The sequence below is a fragment of the Paroedura picta genome, chromosome 5, assembly GCF_049243985.1.
Source record: "Paroedura picta isolate Pp20150507F chromosome 5, Ppicta_v3.0, whole genome shotgun sequence".
NCBI lineage: Eukaryota > Metazoa > Chordata > Lepidosauria > Squamata > Gekkonidae > Paroedura > Paroedura picta.
In genome coordinates this window covers 38,726,884-38,752,624 of record NC_135373.1, presented here as the reverse complement: position 1 = coordinate 38,752,624, position 25,741 = coordinate 38,726,884, and the positions used below count along the sequence as shown (strand labels likewise).

At 49.4% G+C, this 25,741-nt stretch overlaps 2 protein-coding genes across 4 annotated transcripts in view; one reads left to right on the top strand and one right to left on the bottom strand.

Moving 5' to 3' along the window:
* The window catches only part of HPCA (hippocalcin), a 31,011-nt gene extending 27,372 nt beyond the window's left edge, over positions 1 to 3,639 (top strand). Inside the window, exon 4 of the mRNA XM_077337365.1 lies at positions 1,475 to 3,639. Coding sequence (XP_077193480.1) covers positions 1,475 to 1,572 — 98 coding nt within the window. The 3' untranslated portion in view covers positions 1,573 to 3,639. The remainder of the gene's footprint in view (positions 1 to 1,474) is intronic.
* Positions 892 to 18,574, bottom strand: TMEM54 (transmembrane protein 54). 3 transcript variants are annotated; one of them, XM_077337362.1, is made up of 6 exons: positions 18,446 to 18,574; positions 13,095 to 13,288; positions 10,629 to 10,688; positions 8,122 to 8,310; positions 7,295 to 7,426; positions 892 to 5,664 (listed from the first exon to the last, which is right to left on the bottom strand). In XM_077337362.1, exons 2-6 carry the CDS (start codon positions 13,251 to 13,253, stop codon positions 5,572 to 5,574), a joined length of 633 nt encoding a protein of 210 aa, XP_077193477.1. In that variant the 5' UTR covers positions 13,254 to 13,288; positions 18,446 to 18,574; the 3' UTR covers positions 892 to 5,571. The 3 variants fall into 3 exon arrangements, with proteins under 3 accessions (XP_077193477.1, XP_077193476.1, XP_077193479.1); XM_077337361.1 differs by lacking the exon at positions 18,446 to 18,574 and adding an exon at positions 18,087 to 18,321; XM_077337364.1 differs by lacking the exon at positions 18,446 to 18,574 and adding an exon at positions 13,728 to 13,749.
* Positions 18,575 to 25,741: the final 7,167 nt, after the last annotated feature.

Here is a 25,741-nt window from a genome sequence, read left to right as displayed (position 1 = left end):
GGGGGGGGTGGGGAAGCTTCCGGATGGCCCCGCATGGCTGGAGGGCGACGGGTGGGGAGCCGGGGATGTGTCTCTGGAGGAAAGGGGAAGCTGCTTGCTGGCCTACGTGGCAGCAAGCTCATAAATGAATTCAAAGCTCAGTTTTCTTTGTTCCCACAGTGGACTTTGGCTGCATGGCCAGATCCTCGCTTGACTATGAAGTTTTTGGCCTGTGAGACCTGGAGACCCCAACGTCGAGTTACCAGCTGCTTAGTCATATATTTGATAGTGATTTCAGAGGGTAGACCTTTAAAGCTGGGGTAGTCAACCTGTGGTCCTCCAGATGTCCATGGACTACAATCCCCATGAGCCCCTGCCAGCGTTTGCTCATGGGAATTGTAGTCCATGGACATCCAGAGGACCATAGGTTGACTACCCCTGCTTTAAAGCACATTTTTGTCTGGCATTCTACATTAAAAAGTAGCTGGGAATGTATAGGGACAGCCATCCCCTCTGGCCTGTCCCGAGCAGCTGCTATGCACAGGTATAGTGCTTCAGGACATGGAGGTTCCAGTCCATAATCATGGTCAGTAATAGATGTTCACACACATTTACATACAAAAGCCATCCACAAGACTGCCTTATTGGAGATGGTTTCATCTGTTTAGCTCTGTTGATCTCCAGTGGAAGAACAAGAGTCAGGTCCAATAAGACCTTAAAGAGTAACATGGTTCCCTGGGTAGAAGCATTCAAGAATCAAAGCTCCATCTGGTTATAAGAATCTTGCCTTTCTTTTACTGTTTGTCACTGGCAAAGTGCTGCTCATGTGTAAAGGCATCGGTGTCTTATGGCAGTTGTTCTCCTGTAGGGTCCCTGTAATTCTCATTTAACAGAAAAGGCATAGAGAGGAAATGAGGTAAGATTGCATTTATTTAGAAAACTTATAATCTGCATATCAGGTATTTAAAAATTCTCAGCACAGAGGCCAATGAAACAAAAACACAATTTTTAAAAATTACAGTAGTGATAACAGCAATACTCTTGCATCAGGGATTAAAACGGACCAGTGGAGGCAACTAGCAAGTTTAAAAAATGAATTGTTTTATTACTTATTAATCCTGGCCTTCATCCAAAGGCACCATCCATCTCCCCATCCAATTCTTGTTCACAATAGCCCTGAGGAGGTAATTGGTGGGTCCAAGGTCACCCCATACGTTTTGTGACCGAGTGTAAAGTTGAACCTGGGCCCCTAGTTCCTGTTCTGTGGCTTTTAAGCCAGAGTTTTAACTACACACCGGAGTGGGCCCAGCCCATGGGTATGGCAAATCTCTGCAGCTGGAAAATTCCTTTGATGGAGGTTCTCGGAGCTCTCTGGCTTCTACATCATGTCTTCCAGGGTCTCCCACATCTAAAGTCCTGCAATCCGTTCACTGGCTGGCACAAGAACCCTTCTGACTGGAGAATTTGTTTTGCTCTCCCCCTCTCTCCTCTCCAGGCAAACTCTCTCTGGAAGAGTTCATCAAAGGTGCTAAGAGCGACCCGTCCATCGTGAGGCTGCTGCAGTGTGACCCTAGCAGCGCCTCTCAGTTCTGAGCACCTCCCTCTCCGCACAGAAAACGGCGGTGAGGCCACCTCCGGAAGGGGCAGCACCACCTCACGGGGCTCACGACCTTCCCCACTCCAAGGAGGCGGCCGACTCCCCATTACCCCCCGGGGGAAATGGACATGCTCCCCGTCAAACAGCACTGCCAGTATATTTATTTCTTATGACTCTCACAGTTTTCTGCTCTTCCCTTCCCCCCCCCCTTCCCCAGCACTGTACTTGTATGTGAATGCTGCACCGTTTCAGGTTAGCAGCAGCGCTGGTGGCAAAAGCAGAGCAGACGGACCGGTCCGTAGTTTTTCTCCTCGAGTTGGCCATGTGTTTGCTTTTGCCAAAAAAAAAAAAAAATGTTCCTTCGTCTTGCAGCCGCTTTTGGTGTGGTGCACGCCGCTTGTTCGTAGCACACGATAATTATGGCTGCCTGTGATTCGTGTGTCTTTGACCACCAGGGCAGAATTTAATATCCAGTGTTCAGTGTGTGAATGCAGCCTCGGGGGGGGGGGGGCAGCGAGCAGGACCTCCCTCCTGCCCTGCTGCGCCTGGCTCTGGTTTTGTCCTAGAGGACTGAACAGTGCAATCCTATGCAGAGTTACTCCCAGCCTCTTGGTTTTAGTGGGCTTCCAATGGAGTCATTTGGCCTAGTAAGTTACGTAAAACAAGCACAAATATACACAATGCTATAGTTTAGGTTGAGGGCTTCGTTTTTTTAGTGCAGTGTTAAAATATTTGGCCCTGCTTCCTTGGTAGCTCTGGCAGTAATGGGGTATTTCCGGGCAGCTGATGGGCTAGCCGGTGGCTGTGGCCAGAGTAGAATGAAACTGAAAGGGGCAGCTGGGCAGGTTAAGGCTTCCTAGGCAGGAATCAACTTGTTTCTGAGCGGGCTCCGCTCCAGCTCCCAGCCTTGCCCACAGCAGGGGCTCAGGCCTCCGGCATTTGACATCACCAGTCCCCCGCCACTCAGACTGGACCACATCCTACTTTGCCAGAGGGGCACCTGGCTCAATTTCCACCTCTCCTCCCTATTTGCTCAAGCCCAAGGATAGGAAAGACTGCTTGGCAAAAAAAGGTTCCAGATTTTGCTGCACTTCCTTTTCTTGCAAGTTAGTGATGATCGTAACGCTATCCCTGATGGGCTAGAAAGGGTCTGGCAGGAAGCATCATGCAGCACATCAAGCAGATTGCACACACAAGGAAAGTCAGCCACCATCTCCATTGAGATAATGTGGAGGCTGAGGGGTGAGTCACTCAGTTGAGGCCACCTAGGTCTGGTTTCAGGCTTTGGGGGCCTCTGGGCAGAGAGTTCCCAGGGTCTTCAGCCCACCCCTGCCCGTCGCTCATGTCCTCCTTGCCTCCCACCCCTGTGTGCTCTTCCCTTATCCACGCACAAGCTCTCCCAGTGCCCTGGCGCATGGCTGTTTTGCTGGCGTTTCCCCAGTAGCACAGAGCAGCACTTGGGGTAGGGGGCCCAGGGTGGTGGATCTTTAGCAATTCAGAATGCAGGGAACATCAGCCACAATGGGTCCTGGCTTTGCTGCGGAGACCGCAAAACAGGTTCGGGGTTTAGGAGGGAAGCGGGCAGACCAACTGCCCACCATCCCTTCAAGTTCCTGGGGGGCAAACCAAGGCAAGCAGCTCCAGTGTGCTGACAGCCCTGCATGAGTCACTTGGGGGGGGGGGTGAAAACAGTGATGGGTACTGATTCACCCCTTACCTCGGTCATCACAACTACTGAGCTGAGCTACCGCAGGGCTGCTCACCTTGGCTTGGGCTATAGGAATTTCCCAGCCTGCCCCAGTGGTTCTCAACAGAGGCTCCATGCACAAAAGACAGACACAAGGTACCCTTTGGCTGTATGATTGACTGAAACAGACCGCCCCCTCCCTGCACCTCCTTGAGCAGGCCAGGCCGCCCCAGATCCCTTGTCTCCCGAGCAAGAGCACCAAAAACAACCTGTGGGAGCCTCACTGCGGGCGGCAGAAAGACCCCCAAGCATTTGTGTATGCTGTGCAATTCAATAAACACGAAGCCTGCCTCCAGGCAGGGAAACGTCTGCAATAGTTACCTTGCAAGCCGTGTGCTTTAGTGATGCTTCACTGGGCCTTTTAGTTTAGCTTTCAGCAGAGCGGGGGCGGCAGGGCTTCCAACACTTTCTTGGGATGGAAACCAGACTGCCACGAGAGCTGCGATTTGGGGACAGGTTGTGGTGGATCCCCAAGGAGGCTGGATGGCAGAGAGAGAGCTCTGAAGCAAGACACTGCAGGGCAGGCTGCCTATCCGCCTCCAGATCTCACACCCCCTGACCCTTCAGATGCAGGCTGACTCTTGCCTTGGGAAAGCACAAGAACCTGCCTGGCATCTGCATCACACACCCTGCAGGCGGGCTGAGCTAGGGAGCTAATGCTACCTTGAACACATGAAGCTTTGATATGGTTCAGTATCACCTATTATGGAAGTGACATTCCAGGGTCTCTGGCAAAGGCCTTCAGCATCAGTCACCACCTTAGACTCTTCCACTGAGCCTTGACCCTCTCCCACCCCAATGCCTTGGGTTGTAAAGAATGCTCCAACAGCAGAGCAGATGAGCCCTTTACAGGTGCTGGTTTCCCAAAGGGTCCTGCTCAGGGACAGGACCTAATTGTGTGTGCTTCCCATACATGTTAACTCTCTGCTCATGAGTTGGTGACAACACGTGAGGGGGGGAGGTGGACCAGCACATTGGTACCCACTTCCCCTCGCATTGGTTTCAGAGCATGTTATATGAATGTTATCTGTAGAGGGCTATGAAGGGGACTGTGCACACAACCATTTTTGAGAGCACCTAAAGGCAGGTTTTTCAGCTCTACTGAAAATGCGACTAACTTTCTGTGTTACTGGGATTCCATGCAAATGAGTATCCAGAAGCTAAGGTGCATGGGGGGGGGGGGGAGTTGTCAGTCTCCAAGCCTCTTCCACTATCCTGACAGATGTTTCTGCTCTCCCACCCAGACGGGGAAGCCGCAGCAATGACGGCTGGCCTCGCTACCACCATCCGCAACAAATTACAGAGCCTGAGCTTGGCTAACCCACTGCCACTTAATCACTGGGCTTGTTAAATGCCAGTTGATTTGTGTACTTCCAACGCCTTAACACAGGTACGCTTTTGAAATACCCATGCAGGGTTCTTTATTATTTCTCCAACGAGAAATTCCCTATTGGAATGAAAAACCGGCTTTGCTGTTTCGTTTTCTGTTACCACCACCCCCCCCCCCATTAAAACCAGCACTCTCTAGTGCAGGGGTAGTCAAACTGCGGCCCTCCAGATGTCCATGGACCACAATTCCCAGAAGCCCCTGCCAGCGAATGCTGGCAGGGGCTTCTGGGAATTGTAGTCCATGGACATCTGGAAGGCCGCAGTTTGACTACCCCTGCTCTAGTGAGTAGCTTCAATTACTGCTTGAAGCTTGCAGATGTGCACCGTGAGACCACCGCCCATTCACATGCCTCCAGGAATCCCAGCCCAGAAGCCACAATCACATGGTGGGAGCTTTTCTATCTCCAAAAGTCCACAGCATCCTTGGCCCATCAATCTGGAGAAAGGCAGAGCACTCCCAGGAGTCCATGTCAGGAGAGGAATTGTGGGGCTTGTTTCTTCTTCAGACATTCAAAATAAAAGTGTGTGTGTGTGGGGGGGGGGGGTTTGTTTTCAGTGCAATAGCCTGCATAGTAATTTCAGATGCTCACAAAGTCAGGAGTGCCCACATCTGGGCACAGCTGGTCCCTTTGTTCTTGAAAAAGTCACACCAAACTTTTCTCAGCACCAGGCTCCATGCCCTAATCCCAACAGGAAAGGCTTCCGACATCTGAGAATGTAGGCCTCTAGTCCAATCAGACTGGCAGCTGTATCCATACCTTAATTCAAGCAAGACTTCGACCCTAGCACGTTTGGGATGACAAGAGTCGTCCGGGCCAGCGGGCGGAAGGGAAGAGTTGCCAGTGTCTGGCTTATGCTGCTAGAGCCTCACAGTTTCCACTCGATCTCGACTCAGGAGATCACTGCCCTCGCTGATTTCGCGGCTCTCAGCTGTGACGAACCTCAATGTGACCTTGAAAGCAGAAAGGTTGCACTGAGGATGGGAAGGTCAGCACAAGGCCATATACGTAGAGCTGCGTATTAGAGAGACGGGGGGGGGGGGAGAATGGGGACACTTTCCTCATCAGAGGAAGTACTTACCAGCCAGGCTGGATGACCCCCACCTTTATGGGAACAGGAGAAAAAAAAATCCATTCTAGACCAGGGGCCTCCAACATGACCCCTGTGGGCACCATGGCAGTGACCAGGACCTTTCCTGGCATCAGCCAAGCCTTTTGAGAAAATGACTGGGCTTTTGTTCAGGGAGAGTTCTGATGGGCTGCTGGAGACTCAAATCATCTGTGCAGATTTTGAAACATTGCTTTGACAGCAGCTGCCACCACAACACATGGATTTTTGCTGTGTGACTGAAGGTAAGCTGTGGCAGCCATTTTGTGGCCGGATCCACCACCTGCGGCAGCCATTTTGTGGTAGTGCTCATCACGCTGTGTCAGAATTCCAGAGGGGCCTGTGAGCTCAAAAAGGTTGCAGACCCCTGCTCTAGATGTGTAGAAACTGACTGACAGCATTGTAGTTGGGGGGGGGGGGGTTAAAGTCAAAACTGGCTCCCTGAGTAGCTTCCAGTAATAAAAATTAAACAATATATCATCAGAAAGGAGTTGCTTCAGTGAACGACATGTCATTCAGTAGGAGACTAAACAGAGCCCACTTGCATACTACAAGGGCTGTGATAAAAACAAAACAAAAAAGGGGTCTCTTGCTGGATCATGGAAAAATGGTCCCGTCCCCTCGGCTGAGTCCAGAAAGAACACAGGCCACAATACACAGTCAGAGCCGTGCCGGAAACTATCTGAGCTGTCACTGGACTATGGGGGCGGGGGCTGAATATACAATTCCAGTGTACTGGGGAGGATGACACACCCCCTCCAAGACTTCCCCCAGAAAAAGTACAAAACTTTGGGTTGCCAACTCAGGGTTTGGAAATTCCTGGAGACTTGGGGGAGGAGTTTGGGGATGGTGGGGCATAATGCCATAGAGTCCACCCTCCAGAGCAGTCGTATCTAAGGAAACGGATTGCTGCCGTCTGTAGAGATCTCCAGGCCCCACCTGGAGATAGGCTATCCTAACACAAGGCTGTAGGCGAGACAGCACCTCTCTGGACCACACTCAGCCAAATCACAGTGTCATCGAGGGATTTGAATGTTCGGAGAAGCCGTTGGTTGGACTTTTTTCCTGTTGTCTTTTGCAAATTAGGTGAGACCAGAATTAATGAGATGCTAATTACAAGTCACTTGCTAATAGCTAATTATTTGAAATGAGGCCGAATTATTCAGAAGTGTTTCAAAGGCCTCAGGAGGGGCATGAAACTAAATTGGAATATTGGATGATAAATCCATAATGTTTGATTCGGGGTTCTCAAGGTCAGTCTTTCCGGCGGTTTGGATCATGCTGCCTTCTGGGAAATTGCTTTGGGTCGGCAGCACGAAGGCTCAACCAAGCTCTCTTCCCGTGCAGGTGCACTCTGGATGATGGGGAAAGGAACAGGAAACCTCGGGGGGCTGGGAGGGCAGGGCAAGGCCGTCTTCCGGGGCCCAATGTGTCAAGATACGAAGTTGGCAGGACAGGGAAGGGGAGACTCTTACATTTTTCTTGCGAGTTCTGCAACACAGCCTCAGTTTCAGGAGACGGATCAGGATCAGGAAGCATCGGATGCTGACGATGATTGTTACAATCTCCAAGAGGAATGAAAGACCCCAAAGACACAGCGAGGAACTCTGAGGGGAGGCAGAAGTGGAGGAGAGTAAATAACCCCTGAGCAAAGCTCCTAATCTAGCTGGTTTTGAACCAAAGGATGAGAGGTGGATCACCATGTCCATTGTCTGCTCTCTAACCCAAATCAAAACCCTCTATGCGCCATCCCATAGATCAGGGGTGGCCAAATGGTGGCTGTTCATGGCCTGGCAGGGGCTCATGTTAACTGTAGTCCTTGGATATCTGGCAGGGGCTCATGGTAACTGTAGTCCATGGGCATCTGGCAGGGACTCATGGTAACTGTAGTCCATGGGCATCTGGCAGGGGTTCGTGGTAACTAGTCCATGGGCATCTGGCAGGGGCTCATGGTAACTGTAGTCCAGGGGCATCTGGAGAGCCACTGTTTGGCCACTCCTGCTACAGATCAAACTACACATCCCAGGCCAGAAGGTGCTGCTGCCCATGAGGCATCGGTGAATCTCAACTCTGGAACTCTCTTCCCAGGGAGACTCATCTGTCCCCTTCGGTCACCATCTTCCACCATTGCATGAAGACTTTTTAGTTTTGCCTGTCAGTCCCTCTGTGTTCCCTCCTTCCTGCCCAATGTTTTAACTCTCGCCCTCTGTTCTACGGCGTCTCTCCAGAGCTTTCTTGTGCTAGTAATCTTGCACACATGCGCACACACACACACACACACACACACACACAGAGCACTTACATAGACCCGTGTGGGATCAAAGGGGCACTCATGCACAATCTGGATGAAGTCCACATCAGTGAACGTGCACAAGGCCAGCAGGGCACGCCCGTTGTTGACAAAAGTGAAGATGATGGAGACGGCGAGCCCCACCGCACAGAACAAGGCGAAGAAGCCGCTGCCGATGCTGAGGGAGAAGACTACCCATCTCTGCAATATAAAGAACATTTGGGCTGCTGTTTAGAATGAAAGTGAGCAGGGCTGCCTACTGTCGAGGAGGGGCAAATACGGGGTCAAAGTCCAATGGGGAAGTCAAAGCACCTTTGGAGCTGTGAGGATAGGAAGGCATGGATCTGGGCATGGATATTAGCATCACATTCCTTGCCTCAGTCCTTTCCCGACAAATTGCCAGTTCTCCCCTAGGCACATACCATCAGAGGGCTCTAAAAAAAAAAGCAATAATAATAATATCTCAGATGCCAAATGCAACTGACATATCACTGTTGCTTAAAATGGGCAATAGACGTACAACTATAGATTGTTCCTTACATTCTTTTTAGGTACCTGGCCACCTTTCCCAGGCTTTTAACAGGGGCGGGGCGGGGGTGAGCTTTCTTTTCCTCTTTCTCTCTCTCCCTCCCTTTTTTACGTTGTTTATATTGTCTGCTTCTGTCCTGAAGGGTTTTTTTAGCGGATATTTGTAGGCTGCTCAGTGGTGGCTCCATGCGATGCTCACTGCATGTATTTAATATTGATAATTTCTGTTGTTTTTAATAATTTGTGGCATTGCTTTATTTGGGAGCAAGTCTCTGGGGATTTGGCATGTAAATCCGCTAAATAATAAATATATAAATAAAAACCCTCCAGTGGCCCGGAGGAGGAGCATAGCAGCTAGCAAATCTTGGAACATTATTACTGCAGTCTTGAATGGATACACTACCGGCAACTTTCGATACCTTTCATTCAAGACTGCAATACCGTTAACATTGCTGTTTATGGCAGCATCCACATGGGAATGGTTTTTTTGCATTTCTTCCTTTGCTGCTGTCAATGTAGAATAGGGCATACAGTCATTTCTGCTGCATTCAGAGATGGCCCCAAAATTTGCATTCGCTATTGAATCTTGGAATGTTATTCTATCAGTCCTCATAATGATGCTGCGGTTACATGCAGATGATGCATACCCTACCCGACTGGCTGTCACTGGGGGTATGCCCCCAATAGGGAGCAGCCACTCTCACACTGAGGGCCAATCACAAGTCTTCCTTGCCCCCATTCTTCTCCTCCTCCTCGCCACTTCCAGGCACTAGGGAGGAGGAAGAGCCGGAAGCAGTTCAACTGGGGAAGAGGGGAGGAGACCAACCATGTTGTCCCAGCTCTCATGGCTGGGCCACTGCGCTCCCAAACCTCCTGGGGAAGTGGGGGGAGGGTGGCTGGCTGTGTTCCATGGCACTGTGGTGACCTCAGCAGCCCAGCTCCCCTAGCCAGGCAGCCCCGCTCTGTGCCAGCCCTCTGTCCCACCCACCTGAGATTGGGCAGCAGGGGGAAAGAGAGAGGACTCACTTGCTCGTCCTGCAGTGGTGAGCACAGCCTCTGCTCTACTTCAGACCTCAGTTGAGCTCTGCCTCTTGCCCACCCACCTAAGATCGAGGGGAGGGAGAAAAGGGCCTGCTCTTGCCATCCCGGCCTCCTGAGAGTGGAAGGGTGCATGGCTGGGTAGGGGATGGGAAGGAGGAAAGGAAGGGCCTACTCAGTCAAGACAAAGCCTACTGGCCTGGCATGGCTTCGTCCCCTGCCCTCCTGGTCCCCCAAGAGTGGCAGGGTGCATGGGGGGAAGAAGGCGGGGAAGGGCCCCATTCTGCCATGGCAAGGCCTGATGGCCTGCTACTACTTTGCTCCTCGCCCAGCTGGGGGACTGCTTGCCTCCACCCTTCCTGCCACCAGCAAGTGGTGAGGGGGGAGTAGGAGAGCCTGTCGCCCTCCAAAGCAGCTGTTTGCTCCAGGGGAATTGATGCCTGGAGATCAGTTGTATTACTTGATCTCCAGGCCCCCACAAGCAAGTTGGCAATGCAGCTGGCTGCTCATGGGGGATCAAACCCAGCTCTCAAGATTAGAGTCTGCCACTCATTAACCGATACAGGGGCAGCACTCAGGAAGGCCACAGTGCAGGAGTGCACGCTGGCATCCCATTGTATTCTTAGGCACAACAGAAACCACCCATGGATGGATGAGGCTCTTCATATTTCTTGGGCCGCAGCCAGTGAGACATTTTACAGCCTCTGGAACTTTGTACTTCACCATCAAGGAAAAGGCAGGTGAGAATGCTCCCAGGAACCTCTGACAGGCACCTGCCTGCCAAAAGAGAGTGAGGTTTATAAGGGCAAGAGACAAGGGGGATTTCCTGCTTTCGAGGCCCAAATTAAAATCGCCAAAAGGCTTTGACAAACCGCCGGGAACCTGGAACAGCTTTCCATTCAGAAAAAAGATATCTCCTCTTGCTGATGAGCCACAAGAGTGAAGATCCTTACCAGAGATTTCCGGGATATGTATCTGGACAGCACAATGGCAGCTATTCCACAAGAGATTGTCTGCAAAAAGGAACACAGTTTGCATAGATTATTAAAATAGGTTTGCATAGATTATTTCTGATCCAAGATTTAAAAAGAAAAAAAAGAGTTTTGAATCCAGCCTGTTAAGAGTTTTGGTAAGTTCAAAAGCTTGCTCAGTGTTTTGGGTCAAACTGCGTAGTCTTTATATAAGGCATAACACAGGTGTTATTTTGGATTTTGAATGGACCAGTCTGGCTGTTACCCTGGCCTGGATGGCTCAAGCTAGCCTGATCTCATCAGATCTGGCAAGCTAAGTAGGGTTGGCCCTGGGAGACCACCAAGGGAGTCCAGGGTCACTGGCAACAGCAAACCACCTCTGTTTGTCTCTTGACTAATTTGCAGGGGTGGCCAGACTGTTTCTCCAGATATCCATGGTCTATTATTCCCATGAACCCTTGTCAGCACATGCTGGCAGGGGCTCATGGGAACCATAGTCCATGGACATCTGGAGAGCCACCGTTGTGCCACCCCAGGCCCTACGTGGTTACTGTAAATTGACTGCAACTTGACGGGACTTTACACAACCACACACTTGAAGTACTTGGGCCTGATTTAAATGTGAAGTCTAAGAACTTGGTCCTTATGCAGAGTCTGGTTAAACAGGGCTGCTACCCACGCAAAGCAGCTTCCTTAGCATGCTCAGGGTATGGACTCTCGGCATGCTAACTAAGCAGGAGATGGCCCAGGCTGGACAAGACTGTGTGTATGTGCGAAGTCCTATGGAACAGCGCTTTTGCCTTAAAAGCATCATCATGTCTGGTATCAGCGAGGTGGAGATATAAGATCCACAAACTGTTGGGATAGCAGGAGGGCCCTCAAGTGGGAAACAGGAATTGATGAGCCCCTGCAAGAATCTTAGGGATGCCAGCCTCCAGGTGGGGCCTGGGGATCCCCCGGAATTACAGCTCATCTCCAGACAACAGAGACCACTTTTTACGGAGAAAATAGATTATTTGGAGCAGGGATGGCCAAACTGGCTCTCCAAATTTCCATGGAATACAATTCCCATGAGCCCCTGCCAGCATCCCAGAGAGTTTCTCAGTGGAACAGGCTTCCTCGGGAGGTGGTGGGTCCTCCATCTTTGGAAATTTTTAAACAGAGGCTGGATAGCCATCGGACAGAGAGGCTGATTCTGTGAAGGCTCAAGAGGGTGGCAGGTTACAGTGGATGAGCGATAGGGTTGTGAGTGTCCTGCATAGTGCAGGGGGTTGGACTAGATGACCCATGAGGTCCCTTCCAACTCTATGATTCTATGATCCCAATGAGGTCCCTCTCCCAATCAGACTCCACCTCCAAATCTCTGGTGCTGGCTACCCTACTTGCCACATACCACCTCCAGTGGTCAGCAGCGACCTGGAAACCCTCCCAGTGGGAGCTGCATTTCTTCTTGCCCCACAGGGCCTGAATGATGGATTCCCCTCCCCCCAGGACAAGGTCCCCAGGAAGCATGCTTTATTTTTGCCCCATGGGGCACACATATGTGTGAAAGTGAAGATCTTTGTCAATGGACCAGAAGAGCAGCTGCTCCAGGTCCTCTGCTGGGAGAGGGCCCAAACATCCAGAGCACACATCCCCTAAGGAAGGGGGTAGGGAGGAGAAGAGCATGCCCCTAGGGCCCATTTGCACTCACCTGGAGTTGCCAGGTCTCCTGGAATTACAATGGCCTCCAGGTAAAAGAGATCGGTTCCTCTGGAGAAAGTGGTTGCGTTGGAGAGTGGACCCCACTGAAGTCTGTGCCCTCCGCAAATTGCATCCACCCCACAAATCTCCAGGAATCCCACAATCGAGAGGTGGCAATCCTACACCCGCTCCAGCTGAGGCTTCGCCATCCCGCCTTCTGTGGCAGCTCCTGCCCACTTTGTAACTTGGCCCTCGCAACAGGGGTGGGGTGGGGACAATAGGGTAGCACTGATTCTGGGTCTCCTCCTGGAATTTTGGCCCAAGAATCCCTATGAACACCCATATGAAAGGCCACACAAGAGACATCTCTGGGTTAGGGGCTAACCAAGCTCCTGATCACTGTCTAGTTAATTCTGTCCCACGTTGCAGTCTGTTTACTTTATAGCAGGGGTAGTCAACCTGTGTGCCCTCCAGATGTACATGGACTACAATTCCCATGAGCCCCTGCCAGCAAATGCTGGCAGGGGCTCATGGGACTTGTAGTCCATGCACATCTGGAGGGCACACAGGTTGACTACCCCTGCTTTATAGGACCTAAATCCGATCCTGTTTATCCATTTAGTCCCTGGGGTTCTGCTCCTGGCTTGGAATTCTGCAAGAAAACCTCGAGCCCTTCCTTCAATGCCCACAAGCCCTCCCCTCCCCACCCTCGTTCTCCCAGCATTCCAAGAGCAAAAACACTAATGCCAAAAGAAAAATGCTTACCAACATAGCCGAGGACACTGAAATGACGTTGGAGATGGCATACTCCAGCGAAATGGCTTCCTTAGGGTTGGCGATGTGACGCAGCACCGTCCCATGAACCAGAGCACTGACAATGAAGGTCAGGTGGCCAATGACTATCAGGATGAGTCCCGTTTTCATCAAGAGCTTCTGAGTGCTGCTGGAGTCCAGGTGATCTGGAGAAAATACACACGAGAGCCTTAGATCAGCAAACGCTGGCAGGGGCTCATGGGAATTGTAGTCCATGGACATCTGGAAGACCACAGGTTGACTACCCCTGCCTTAGATCTTCCATGCTGGCCATGGTAGGAGTCAGCAGGCTCAGGAACTCTTTCAATCAGCTTTGAGATAAATTATTATTAATCAATTTCTCTCACAAGGTTTTAGGCATAATTAAGGAATTAGCAGCATTTTGTGTACTGTGAAATCCCAGATCCATGCTCATAAGAGAATTTTAAATAAGAATTCAGTATGGGGGGAGGCAACCAGCGACCCCTTAAAACCTAACCAATGATTTAATTTATTTATTATTAAATTTATAGACCACCTCTCTCTGTGAAAAGGCTTGGGGCAGTTTACAACATATTAAAATGTGGCTAAAACGACAATAAAAACCTTGGTGTGTCTATCCTTTTGGGGAGCACAGCTTCACTTTCTTTTCTTCCGCAAAGAATCCATGTGGTTTGAAGAAGCTCCCAGGCCCTGTTGCGTGACCAGGTTCTGTTTTCAGATGGTGGTCTCAAGGCAAGGAGGCCGAGGGCCAGAGCAATCCAAAGTGATGAGGTAAAGCGACCCAGAGCCTCCAGGAATGCATTCTCCGCATTCCCCACTCCCATCATTTGCCCCCTCCCCCCAGTTCTGCTGGTGAAATTTTGCTGCTTTGCCAGAGGGAGGGGAGAAGCAGGCTGAAGCCTCTTTCGGGATGGGGAGTGGGCCCGCCAATTCTTACCAGCAGACTTGGAGGAAAAAATACCCTGCCCCTTTAATAGAGATTTCAGAAGGTTTTTAAACCCTGCTTTTCACACCCAAAGGAGTCTCCAAAGGGTCCTCTCCTCACAATAGACACCCTGTGAGGTAGGTGAGGTCGAGAGAGCTCTGACAAGACTGCTCTGTGAGAACAGCATTATCAGGGCTGCGACTGAGCCCAAAGTCACCCAGATTAGAAACTGTTGCTCTTAACCACTATACCATGCAGGTGTGGAAATTAGCAGCTAAGGCTTTTTAATGAAAAGGAGGTAAACAATATCGGTCATTAATGCCCTATTAAAGACTTTTTCCTCTCTGTCCAGAAGGTTGGCAGCCTTAGCCTATGCCAAGGGTCTTGAGTCTGGCATCTGCCGATATCAGGTCTCAGACTCACGCAAAAATGGTTACAGGGGGATGATCAGGGATTCTGTCAATCTAAGGACTAGATCGCTCAGCTATGCTGGAGGAAAAAACTACACTGCAATCAATTCCAAGGAGCATGAAGATAACAACCATTTTCAGTTTTTTCATGCCTAGCATTTGGTGTGATGAGGTATACTGTCTCTAAACATGGAAGTTCTCTTTCACAATCTCATCTGTTAGGCACCAAAAATATATTTACCAACAGTCTTAGAGGGGCAGTCCTGCTCTAGTATGCAAGAGCCTTTTCACCTTCATAAATCTTCCGAAGCCTTGTGTAAAGTCTGGTTTAAACAAAGCACTGGTGAGGCCAAAGGTCACCCTCTGGAACTTGGCAATGATCACCTCATATAAACTGGGTTACTCGGTGCACATGCCGTGCCCCTTGCTTTGCACAGGTCACAGCTCCATTTTCAGGAGATGTTGTGCAAAGGCAAAAATCCCACAGACGAGTGCTTTTGCCTTGTCAGCATCACACTTCAAGCATGAGACAGACATACACAGGAGTAGGCTCCCCTACCTTAAAACCTCCCTGCAAACAGAAAACTCGCACAGACAGCAAAGAGATAGGTGGGGTAAAAGCTGTTTCCCTGCAGTGCTAGCTTTCTAACTGCAGGGCATTCTCTGTGCACAGGAGCACACAGAGCTGGAATCCATCTCCTGAAAGCTGCACCAGAACAGCCTTCTTCCACCTCACTCCCTGGTACGTGCGAGTCGGCCCTTTGCTAAAGATCAACATGCTAAAGATCAAGTGGAGTCTATAAACAAATTATGTGCTGTGTTGCCACACATCTATGCAGAGATCAACTGAGTATGGGATGAGGTGGACAAATCCTTAGCTGCTTTTTTCTGCTGTGAGCATCAGTGGCAGGATACATCCTTTCCACAGATCTAGGCAATGACTTTCAGAGGAAACTTAATCCAGTACGTTGGATCGTGTTGACTCAAGAGTTATAAGGAAGCCCTCTGCAATCTGAAATTTCCTTTAAAACAAGCCTGTTTCTTTAAAGATTAACCACCGTTTAAACAGCAAAGATCGGGTGAGATCACCTTCCTGTGAGCACATCCCAAAGTTTGTAGGCCTGGCAGGAAGGGAGTACAAGGGACAGAAAAACACCAGCAATTCAGACTCTTTCTTCTGCCGGGACAGTGTGCAGAGAGAAAGATGTTCCCCCCAAACCTGTTCCAGCAAGTAAGTATATGGTAGTCTTTGTGGGCAGGCTAATTCACTGACAGTTCCAGTTCTTCCTACACTTCCTGTCATCTCCCCTCCCCACCCCACCGCTGTCATGAAAACTGTATGGTTTTTTGCAGGCACGGACTTGCCTTTCATTCCTTTTCTCCCCCCATCCCCCTATTCTGTTCATCTGTGAAGCATCTTTGTATCACTAGCAGGGTGGTGAAAACACATATTTTTTGATAGCAACATTCCTCCCATTTCTATGCCTGACTTCTGGAGCAGAAGGAGAAACTGGCCAATTGTGCTGCGGACTTGCTAGACAGCCTTTCTCCAGCTCTGGATATTTTCAGCCTGCAAGCACCTTTGGAATTCTGGCTCAGCCTGGGGGGCACAAACCACAAAATGGCTACTGCAGGAGGCGGAGCCAGCCACAAAATGGCTGCTTCCACAATTCACTCTCAGTCACAGAAATGAGGATTCTTGTGCTGGGATAGCAGCGGAAGATAAAACAGTGTTTTGAAAGATCTGCACAGCACATCAAATCTTCAACGGCTAATCAGAAGCCTTGCTGTGCAAAAGCCCTACGTAAAAATACTCGGTGGGCACCAGGAAAAGTGTTGGTGGGTGCCACAGCGTCCACGGGCACCCCATTAAGGCCCCTGCACTGTAGCATACTTTTCCTATCCTTGCCCACAGTTCCTCCCTCCTCTAGCCTCCCTCCCCTCCTCTCCAATCCATGTGAAAGGTAGCAGAGAACATTCAATATTGTCTTTTTCAGTTTATGAGTGAACGGACCTCTGTTCGTGCAAACAGCGGAGGGGAGAGGAATATTACACAGCAGTAAAATCTGTGGACTCTCACCCCGACTTCTGTTTTTCTTCGCATGCATGAACACAGCCTCAGTGTTTCTAAGACCAGAATTCTTAAACTCCGGGTGTCAAAATCCAGATGGGTCATGTAATATTCATACACCATGTGTACACTTCATTTACCACTAGAGTGTCGGAGAATCCTGCTGCGTGCTCACAAGCCAAACAAGTGCCATGACGTTATCAAGCAGAAAAAGAAGCCAGAGTTTTTAGGACTCCTACATTCTCCAGACCAATGTGAAGTGCCTAATTTCCAAAATAAGCGGTGCTGAGAGGTCCAGACTGCTTGAAAGTATTACTGTGGGAACTAGGTGTCCCTCCCCTCGCCATCCTTGAAGAGTGGGGCTGGAGAGAAGTGATTACTGTGCTGCAGGAAAAACACTCTGCATGTGTTCAAGAATTGCATTTCACATATTCCTTGACATGTTGCGGGGCCTAGTTCTGCCGCTCAGGGTTAGCGACTGACCCTTAGAGCAGGGGTAGTCAACCTGTGCTCCCCCAGATGTCCATGGAATATAATTCCCATGAGCCCCTGCCAGCATTTGCTGGCAGGGGCTCATGGGAATTGTAGTCCATGAACATCTGGAGGACCACAGGTTGACTACCCCTGCCTTAGAGGAAGCCCTTCTGAGTGACCTCTGCCACCTTTTGATGGGATTAGTCCCTCTCCACAAGCAAGATACTTCAACCTGCCAAAAAACCACAGTGTGGGAAGGCCAGGTCGGGGGTGGGGGGGGGGGTCAGGTGTGTCCCAGGATTGGAAGGGGATCAGGCAAACTCATGGAGAATTATAGATCCATTAATTGGCACTCGCCAGAGGGTTGGCAATTCTGGGTTGGGAAAATCCTGGATTTGGGCCTGAAGCCTAAGGAGGGATCTTAAGAGTATAATGCCATAAATCCGCCCTTCAAAGCTTCCTCCAGGGGGACTGATCTCTGTAATCTGGAGATCAGTTATAATTCCGGGACATCTTAACCCACCTGGAGGTTGGCAAGCCCTAACTAGCCAGGTTAGGGGAAGGGAACCTCCATGTCCAGAGGCAGTAAAACCTTTGGATCTCAGGGCCAAAAAGCAGCAACGGTGGAGAGGCCTTGCCTCCCTCAAGGTTGCCAACCCCCAGGTGACAGCTGGGGAGCTCCTTTTATTACAACTAATCTCGAGGCAACAGAGATCAATTTTCCTGGAGTGAAAAGAATGGCCCATGTGGAGCGTGGCCTCTATGGCATTAAGTCCCACTGAAATCCCTTCCTCTCCCCGCCCCCCAAACCTCGCCCTCCACCCCCAAGATTGCTCAACCCGGAGTAGGCAGCGCCCTGTTTGTTGACCCTCCAGCCTAGAGCAGCTGTGCAAAACAGAACACTGGCCCAGGCAGGCCCACTGGTCGAATCCAGCCCGCGCTTCTCCTTCCAACTCCTTGTCCCTTGCCGAGTGTCGGGCTGCACCGAGGCACATCTCGGATTGCACCGGATTCCTCCAACCGTCTCCTCGGGGAGGAAGGAAAGGCCCGTCGCCTCCCTCCTCGGCCAGGAGCACACTCACCCAGCCGGCACATCTTGGCACGTCGGGGTCAGGCCATTGAGTCGTCGTCCCGGCGGCTGGCTGGCGCAGGCAGCCGTCAAGTTGGCCCTGGCCGCGTTCGCGCTCTCCCCGGGCAGCGCCTGTTCCCGGGCTGCACGCAGCCTTCGCAGCGCCTCCTCCCTGCAGGCAGCCAGCGATTTGAAATCCGCTCTTCCTGTCTGACCAGCTCCCCGGGCCCCAGAACAAAAGGCCAGACTCCACCTTCGCCTTCCCCCAGGAAACGTGATTCACCTGCCAGACCCCACCCACGCCTGTCCTCCGGGGCGCTGCTCGACTAGGCGCGCCGAGGCTGCGGGCCAGGTGTGTCAGCCCGGTCTTACCTGCCGGGTGCCGGCGGCTCTTTGCCTCTCAACCTCTCACCCAGCCGCTCCAGTCCTTTGCCTTGCAACAGTTGGACGTTTGCTTCCTCTGCCCCAAGGCGGAAAGCCAGAGATTATCATACTTGTGTGCAATGCAGGCAGTCGCTGACAAACTTAAGGCGGCAGCCCTGAGCAGTGACTTGAGTATCAAAATAAAAACAGAGGCCAGTCGCACCTTTAAGACCAACAAAGATTTATTCAGGGCGTGAGCTTTCGAGTGCAAGCGCTCTTCCTCAGACTATGAACTCCTTGTTCCTTGTTATGTAAGGAGTTCATAGTCTGAGGAAGAGTGCTTGCACTCAGAAGCTCACACCATGAATAAACCTTTGTTGGTCTTAAAGGTGCTACTTCAGAGCAACAGGGCTACCCATTTGAGTACCAAACATTTTGATACCCAGGGCTGCCAGCTGTGGGTTGGGAGCTACTTGGAGAGGGGCTTCAATATCAAAGTCCACCTTCCAAAGTGGCCATTTCTCTAGGTGAGCCTTTCTCAACATTTTTTCCATTCAGAAAGCCCTGACACGTTCTTCGGGCTTTGAGAAAATCCAGAAGTGGCACAATTGTTCCAAATATGGTTGGGAAGCATAGCTGTGTACATGTCCACCTCGGACCCCTATCCTACCTACCTCCAGGCCCATAATTGGCCATTTTGGGAGAGAAGGTGGGCTGACATGACCATATATGGTCATATCACCTAATGAAAGTTTAACAATATATATATAATATTAATTAATTCCCACCCAGGAAACCCTTCTAGGACGGTCAAGAAAGCCCAGGGTTTCATGAAACCATGGTTGAGAAAACCTGCTCTAGGTGAACTGATCTCTACCCCCTGCAGGGGAGCCCCAGCTGTGGCTATCCAGATGCTCATGGACTACAATTACCATGAGCCCCTGCCAGCATACATGCTCATGGTAATTGTAGTCCATGGCCATCTGGAGAGACACTGCTGGGCCACTCCTGCTAGAGATTAGTTGTAATGCCAGGTGATTGACAATCCTCCTTGATAACTTTCTGACAGGCAGGATATTTCATATACTTTTCATATGTTATGCGAATACAATTGCAGAGGGTAGTTGTGTTGGTCCGCCGCTGCAGTTAGACTTTGGTCTGGTTGCATCCTTGATTCCAGCACGATTTTGGGGTAGAAAGGAAGTGAACATTGACACTTGAAAGCAAAATCATGTTGGTCTCTGTAAAGCTACTCCAAAAAAGTTTACCTGCAGCCCTCCAAGACTTCTCTTTGCTCGCCAACTCAGAAAACTTCAACTCTTCCCTGATTCAAGCCCCCAAAGCCTGGCCTCTTTCTGTCTTCCTGGCCACACAGGATTTAGAAGGAGAAGAGTTGGTTCTTATATTCTGCTTTTCTCTACCTAAAGGAGTCTCAAAGGGGCTTACAATCGCCTTCCCTTTCCTCTCCCCACAACAGACACCCTTTGAGGGAGGTGAGGCTGAGAGAGACCCCTGATATTACTGCTCGGTCAGAACAGCTTTATCAGCGATGTGGCGAGCCCAAGGTCACCCAGCTGGCTGCATGTGGGGGAAATGCAGAATCAAACCCAGTGTGCCAGATTAGAAGTCTGCACTCCTAACCACTACACCAAACTGGCTCTCTTTAGCATCTTCTCTTCAAACAGGCAGGTGTCTTTTGCACTCAGTTTCTAGGAATATCACCAAGCCAACACCCTGGTTAAATAAGGGCCTGCATAGAAGCGGAAGGAGGATGGCATCTCTCCACTTTGCATATCAGAAAACAGAGATCCGGCATCAGATTTGGGATGAATCAACCTGGGCTAAACTTGCTTTCGCAAAGGTCAGCCTCTCCTAGCAGCTTCCTACACAAATCAAACCACAGAAAAACAATACACACACACACCGCCCCACACCAGAACCTTGTGCAATTCGATTCCATAATAGAACTACATGTCTTTCAGCATGATGGAGATGTTCTCAGGGTGTGTTTGCCCCATTTCTCCAGGTTTATGGAACGTATTACCAAGCTCAAGAAAATATCTAGAACACCCTTTCTCAAGCTTTTTACTGTTGATCAACCCCTGAAACATGCTTCAGGCTTCCAGAACCCCCAGAAGTGGTGTGATAGTGCAGAATATGGTTGGGAAGCATGGCTGTGTACACGCCCACCCGTGGCCCTTCTCCTTTCTTTCCCCTTCATGCCCATCACTGGCTATTTTGGGCGGGGGGGGGGTCAACATGATCATATATGGTCATATCAACCAATAAATACTTAACAAATTTTAAAAATAAATTAAAACATTAACTCCCACCATTTGGGACACCTTCCAAGGCTATCATGGCACCCTGGCTGAGAAAGCCTGACCTAGTAAATCCATCAAAGGGGGTCGTGGTTGGGCCCAGAAGGATGTTCACACATGGACGTCCACACATGCTACATCCTTTCTTCCTCTGTGTCAATTCGTTCAGTAGTAGTTACTATCAGAGGGAGGACCCTTGGATGGAGGCAGACTGGCCTGTCTAGCCTGTCTGGCAACTTCTGGGGCACATCAAGATAACAGCATTTTGATTGCCTTTGCAGTTTGGCTTCTAAACCAGAAGCTGTGGAGAAAGGAGTGGAAATGGATTGAGCTAGTGCTGGATAAAAACAGGTTTCTTGCCTGGCACCATTGTTCTTTGTGTGCTCAGCTGTGCATTCACAGAGATGGGTTTTGTGGCTGTGCAGAACAACGATCGGAAACCACACAGAGCTGGCTTTTCCATGAAAAAACCACCGCTTGCAAGATGTAAAGACTGCGTCTTCCCACTCAGTTCCTTCCAAACGTAAGGTATGCTGCAGCAAGCTAGAAACACCTGAGACAGGGAAGGTGGGTAGATCACATGAATTCTCAGATGACCACTCCAAGAAACAAGAGTCATCTGTTTTTAGTTCTTTGTAGTCTCCTTAAATTAATGGGTATAGACTAGCATGCTGACCTAGCGGGAGGTGGATACATCAAGAAGAATGGTGAACACTGCCCTGACAAAAATGCACATACTCTGCCTCTGACTCTAAGGGCATAGTACCTTGGCAAAGGAAGCAGGCTGGATCCAGGTGGTTGCTGTGCAGAGCTCAGGAAGAGAGGAAACCTCTCTGCCGAGGAGCAAGGATGCAGAAACAGGTCTGTGACATGGTGTCTGAGATTTTGTAGGCCAGTCCATAGCAGAGTGGGGTGATCTGCAAGACCCAGTGGCAGGGTATACAAGAATAGCAGTGCTAAGAGAGCAGGAAGTGGTTTCACTAGAGTCACACGTGAGGATGATGTAAAGCAAGTTTCTAGTCCTCTGGATTAAATATGCCTTCTGCTCATCACGGAATAACCAAAACCAGCCCTGACACTTCTGGGTTTTCGGATGGGGAGAAGGCTTCAGAGGGACTTCTAAGGCCCCTGCTATCATTTTACTTTGCAGTAATCCTGAAATAGGTCATTGAGTAAAGGAGGTGTAATTTTGGCAACACTGCCAAAGGCTCTCTTCAGAAACAGAAAGCTTCAGGCCCAAATTTGCAACTTGGCAGCAGTCCTCTCCAAGCATCCTTTGCCTTAAGCAGAGATGCACAGTAACTTTCTCCCTGTGGCGCTGTCTATACCCAGCAGTCCAGAGCTCCATCATGCAAGCCTTTCCGGATTTTGCTAACTGAGGTGAATCCTGCCCTGTATCCTACCACATCACTGAACAAAGTTTAATCACTCATCAAAATATTTGTGCCCCTCTTTGCCTTTCAACTCAAGGTCAAAGTTTTTCTCCAGCTGCTAGAAGAGCCACTTGAGTTGAATGAAGGCTATTTGGCTAATGGCTGGATCCACCCCATTATAGGAATCTGTCATGTCCCTGGCAAAGTCCCAATGATCAGACTCACTTGTTGAAAGGAAATCTCTTTATTGAAAGAATGAGAAACAGGGAGCATGATGTTTCCCTGCTAAGCCTAATTTGCAAGCAGACAAGCATACTTTTATGTTTCCCATACAACCCCTCCCCCCCAATCCGAATCTTGGCACGCAAATTAATGTGCCAGGCACAAAAACCTTCCTCGACTAGCATTCCCATATAAAAGCATGTGCAATTGCCTTGGCACTACAGACATGCCTGAAAACCTACATCAGCTTTCCATGGTCAAAACAAGCATTCTCAAAAGTAATCATGAGATCTGTGGAAAACTGCTATACAATTAGACAAGGCAAGATGCATCACATGGCAAGAGCAAAAACAGATAAAGCTATAAAGGCTTCTCTGGAAGGTGCCCTCAGAGATGCCCAGTTCACTACCCCCAGGTGCCTATATCACTTCTCCTCCAGTTAGATTAGGCATTGTCAACCAGGGTTTTGTGAAACCCTGGGGTTTCTTGACAGACCTGAAAGGGTTTCCCAAGGGAATGGAAGCTAATTAATGTTTTATATATTTTTAAAATTTGTTAAACAATTATTGGGTGATATACTAGAGGCAAATCCTTTGCACCCGGGGAAACAACAGAGGCTGCACTGGGGCCTTCCTAGTGGCTGGCTACATGGCTTAAAACTCCTGCCCACCCCTGGACTCGAGGCCCTGCCTCCAAACCTCAAGGAACATGCCTGACTCAGGGGTCACCAGCCTCCAGGTGCAGCCTGGAAATTTCCTAGAATCAGAGGTCATCTGCAGATTATCGAGATCAGCTCCCCAGAGGAAAATGGCTGTTTTGGGGGGGAGACCTTTGTAATGGCAACTCATCTCCGGGCTCCTTCTTTAATTGCAGCCGTGGCATGATTTTCCTCTTTACTGTAGAACAGGGACATGAGTACAGCCCCCTATTCCTACCCCTTCCAAGAGGGCAGGTCTCAGCTGAAGCCCAAACGGGAAGGCCATCTCCAGCTGGCTCAGCCTCCCCCAAGCCTGCATATGGGCTCTCCAATTGGAATTCTGCTGGGCTGCTTGCTCATTCCAATTTTAGAATTGAACAGTAATGGCAGCTATTTCCTCTCTTTGATTGCGCTTGTTGAAACTGCTGCGCTGCAGAGCTCATTAAGGACAAAAACGCTGAATTTAGAAATTCAAACCACCATTTAACAGTTGGGAATCTTGTGTAAGTTACAGGAATAGAAGCGTAGGAAGATTTCGCTGGAAAGCAATTTTGGACATGAATTCCATCTTGCAGAGGCAGCATTTACAGAAGTGAACGTCATGAACTGTAACAGAAGAAACGAAGAGGCAAGTATTGGACCAGATGCAGATGGGGATCTAGGGCTGCCCTGGGCTCACTGGGGATTGTATATAAAATATCAGAAGTTACCCAAGACTAGAAAGGAAGAGGATTTGGTTCACGTGACTGAGCAGTGAACTGCTGAAAAGGAATTCAGAGCACACCCCTCCCACTTTAGAACTCAAAGAATGAGCACACAAAATGTGACTATACTGTGGAGGAAAGTTGTAATTTTGGGCTATGCCACAGCTATTCCTCAACTTTTGAATCTATGCTTAAGCTTTGAGCAGCAGGGCTTTTGAAAATAGGTTTGCACACAAAAAGTGTGACGCATTGCCTTTGGTGTGAAAAATCCTTGACCACCGGTTACTACTTCCACCTCTGAGTTGTCCTGTTCTACACTCCTAGCAGTGTCTAGTGGACGCACTAGCCCAGGGGTTCCCAATCTTTTAAAGCCTGTGCACAGCTGTAGAATTCTAACACAGCATGGAAATGGCTGCTGCAAGACACAAAGCCGGCCACAAAATGGCTGCTGTAGCTTACCTGAGTCACACAGTGAAGATCTTTGTGCTGTGGCAGCTGCTGCCAAAACAATGTTTTTTTTTAATTTTTCAATCAAAAGCTTTGCTGGATAAAAGCCCCAGGTGTTAGCAAGCATCATCTTGCAGACTTTTAGACCATTACCATGCACTTGCTATTCTGCATCCCATCCTTTCTGAATACACCTGTCCATCTGTTATAGAAATATCGTACCTTCCTCTAGACCGGTGGTTCTCAACCTGGGGGTCGGAACCCAATTGGGGGTCGAACGACCCTTTCACAGGGGTCGTGGCAGGGCAAGTAGTTTGGCCAGGGGGGCGCCATCCACACAACAACCTAACGAGATAGATCAAGATAGAGCATTCGTCTGTCTGGAGCAGTGGAAGAGAGCGAGATCGGCATGGTGGGACAAGAGACAGAACTGAACTGAGAAACCCCGGAAAAAAAAAAAACATTTATATACAGTCATGAACAACGGATCTTCACGCCATTGGTCAGTTTTGGTTTAATTTCTGTGAAAGAACACTTGCATAATTTTATGATTGGGGGTCACCACAACATGAGGAACTGTATTAAAGGGTCGCAGCATTAGGAAGATTGAGAACCACTGCTCTAGACCAGCAGTGGCCAACCCATGGTTCTCCTGATGTCTGTGGACTGCTTGCAGGGTCCCATGGTAATTGTAGTGCATGGATATCCGAAGAGCCAAAGTTTGGCCATTCCTGCTCTAGGCCTATTTCTGGGAAGCTGTCTATCTCCCACCTGAAGTCCCCAATGATTTGAAAAGAATGAAACTGAAAACTCAAAATAATAAGATCCTTTGGGGAAATATTATACAAGTGCAGCTGGCAGGTGCCTATGGCTTCTAGCCTGAGTATCAACACCAGAATTTGACTTTGGATTTTAACCGACTTTTCTTTTTTTTTACATAGACTTCCTTAGCAATGGCAGAGCATTTACTATTTGCTTACCGAAGTGAGATGGAGGTCAATCTGCACTTTGGCATTATCTATACTTTGTTTACACTATGGGAATGGCTGGCTAGTGTTGGCTGAATTTGATTAGATGCAGCAAGAGGGAAAACAGGAGCTCAGAAGGATCAAATGAACAAGCCACCCTAATCATACAACAATTTATGGAACATAAATTTATGGAACATTCAGCTCTGGCTCTTTCATTTGAAGCTTACCTATACTCCTTTCAGCAAGGCAGTGATTTCATAATTGGAAGAGCCACAAGGCCCAAAGCAAACCTATAGCTGCATGGCTGCAAAGGATCTCTAGAGGGCAGCAAACCTATATACTTCCACCAAACTCTTGCAGAAACAAAGACTCCCTCTATGAAAGCACAGATCTGAAGTTGGAAGAAAGAGCAGAAAAATGCAGAGCGAAAACCATTATTCCTATTTTAAGGAATTTTTTGTTTTTCCAACAAAAATGGGAAGTTTGGGGTAGCAATGAAAAAACTATTATGAAATATTTTCTTTTAGAACAACTAAAGTGCTTCTTATGGCAAGGTTTTCCCAACACTAA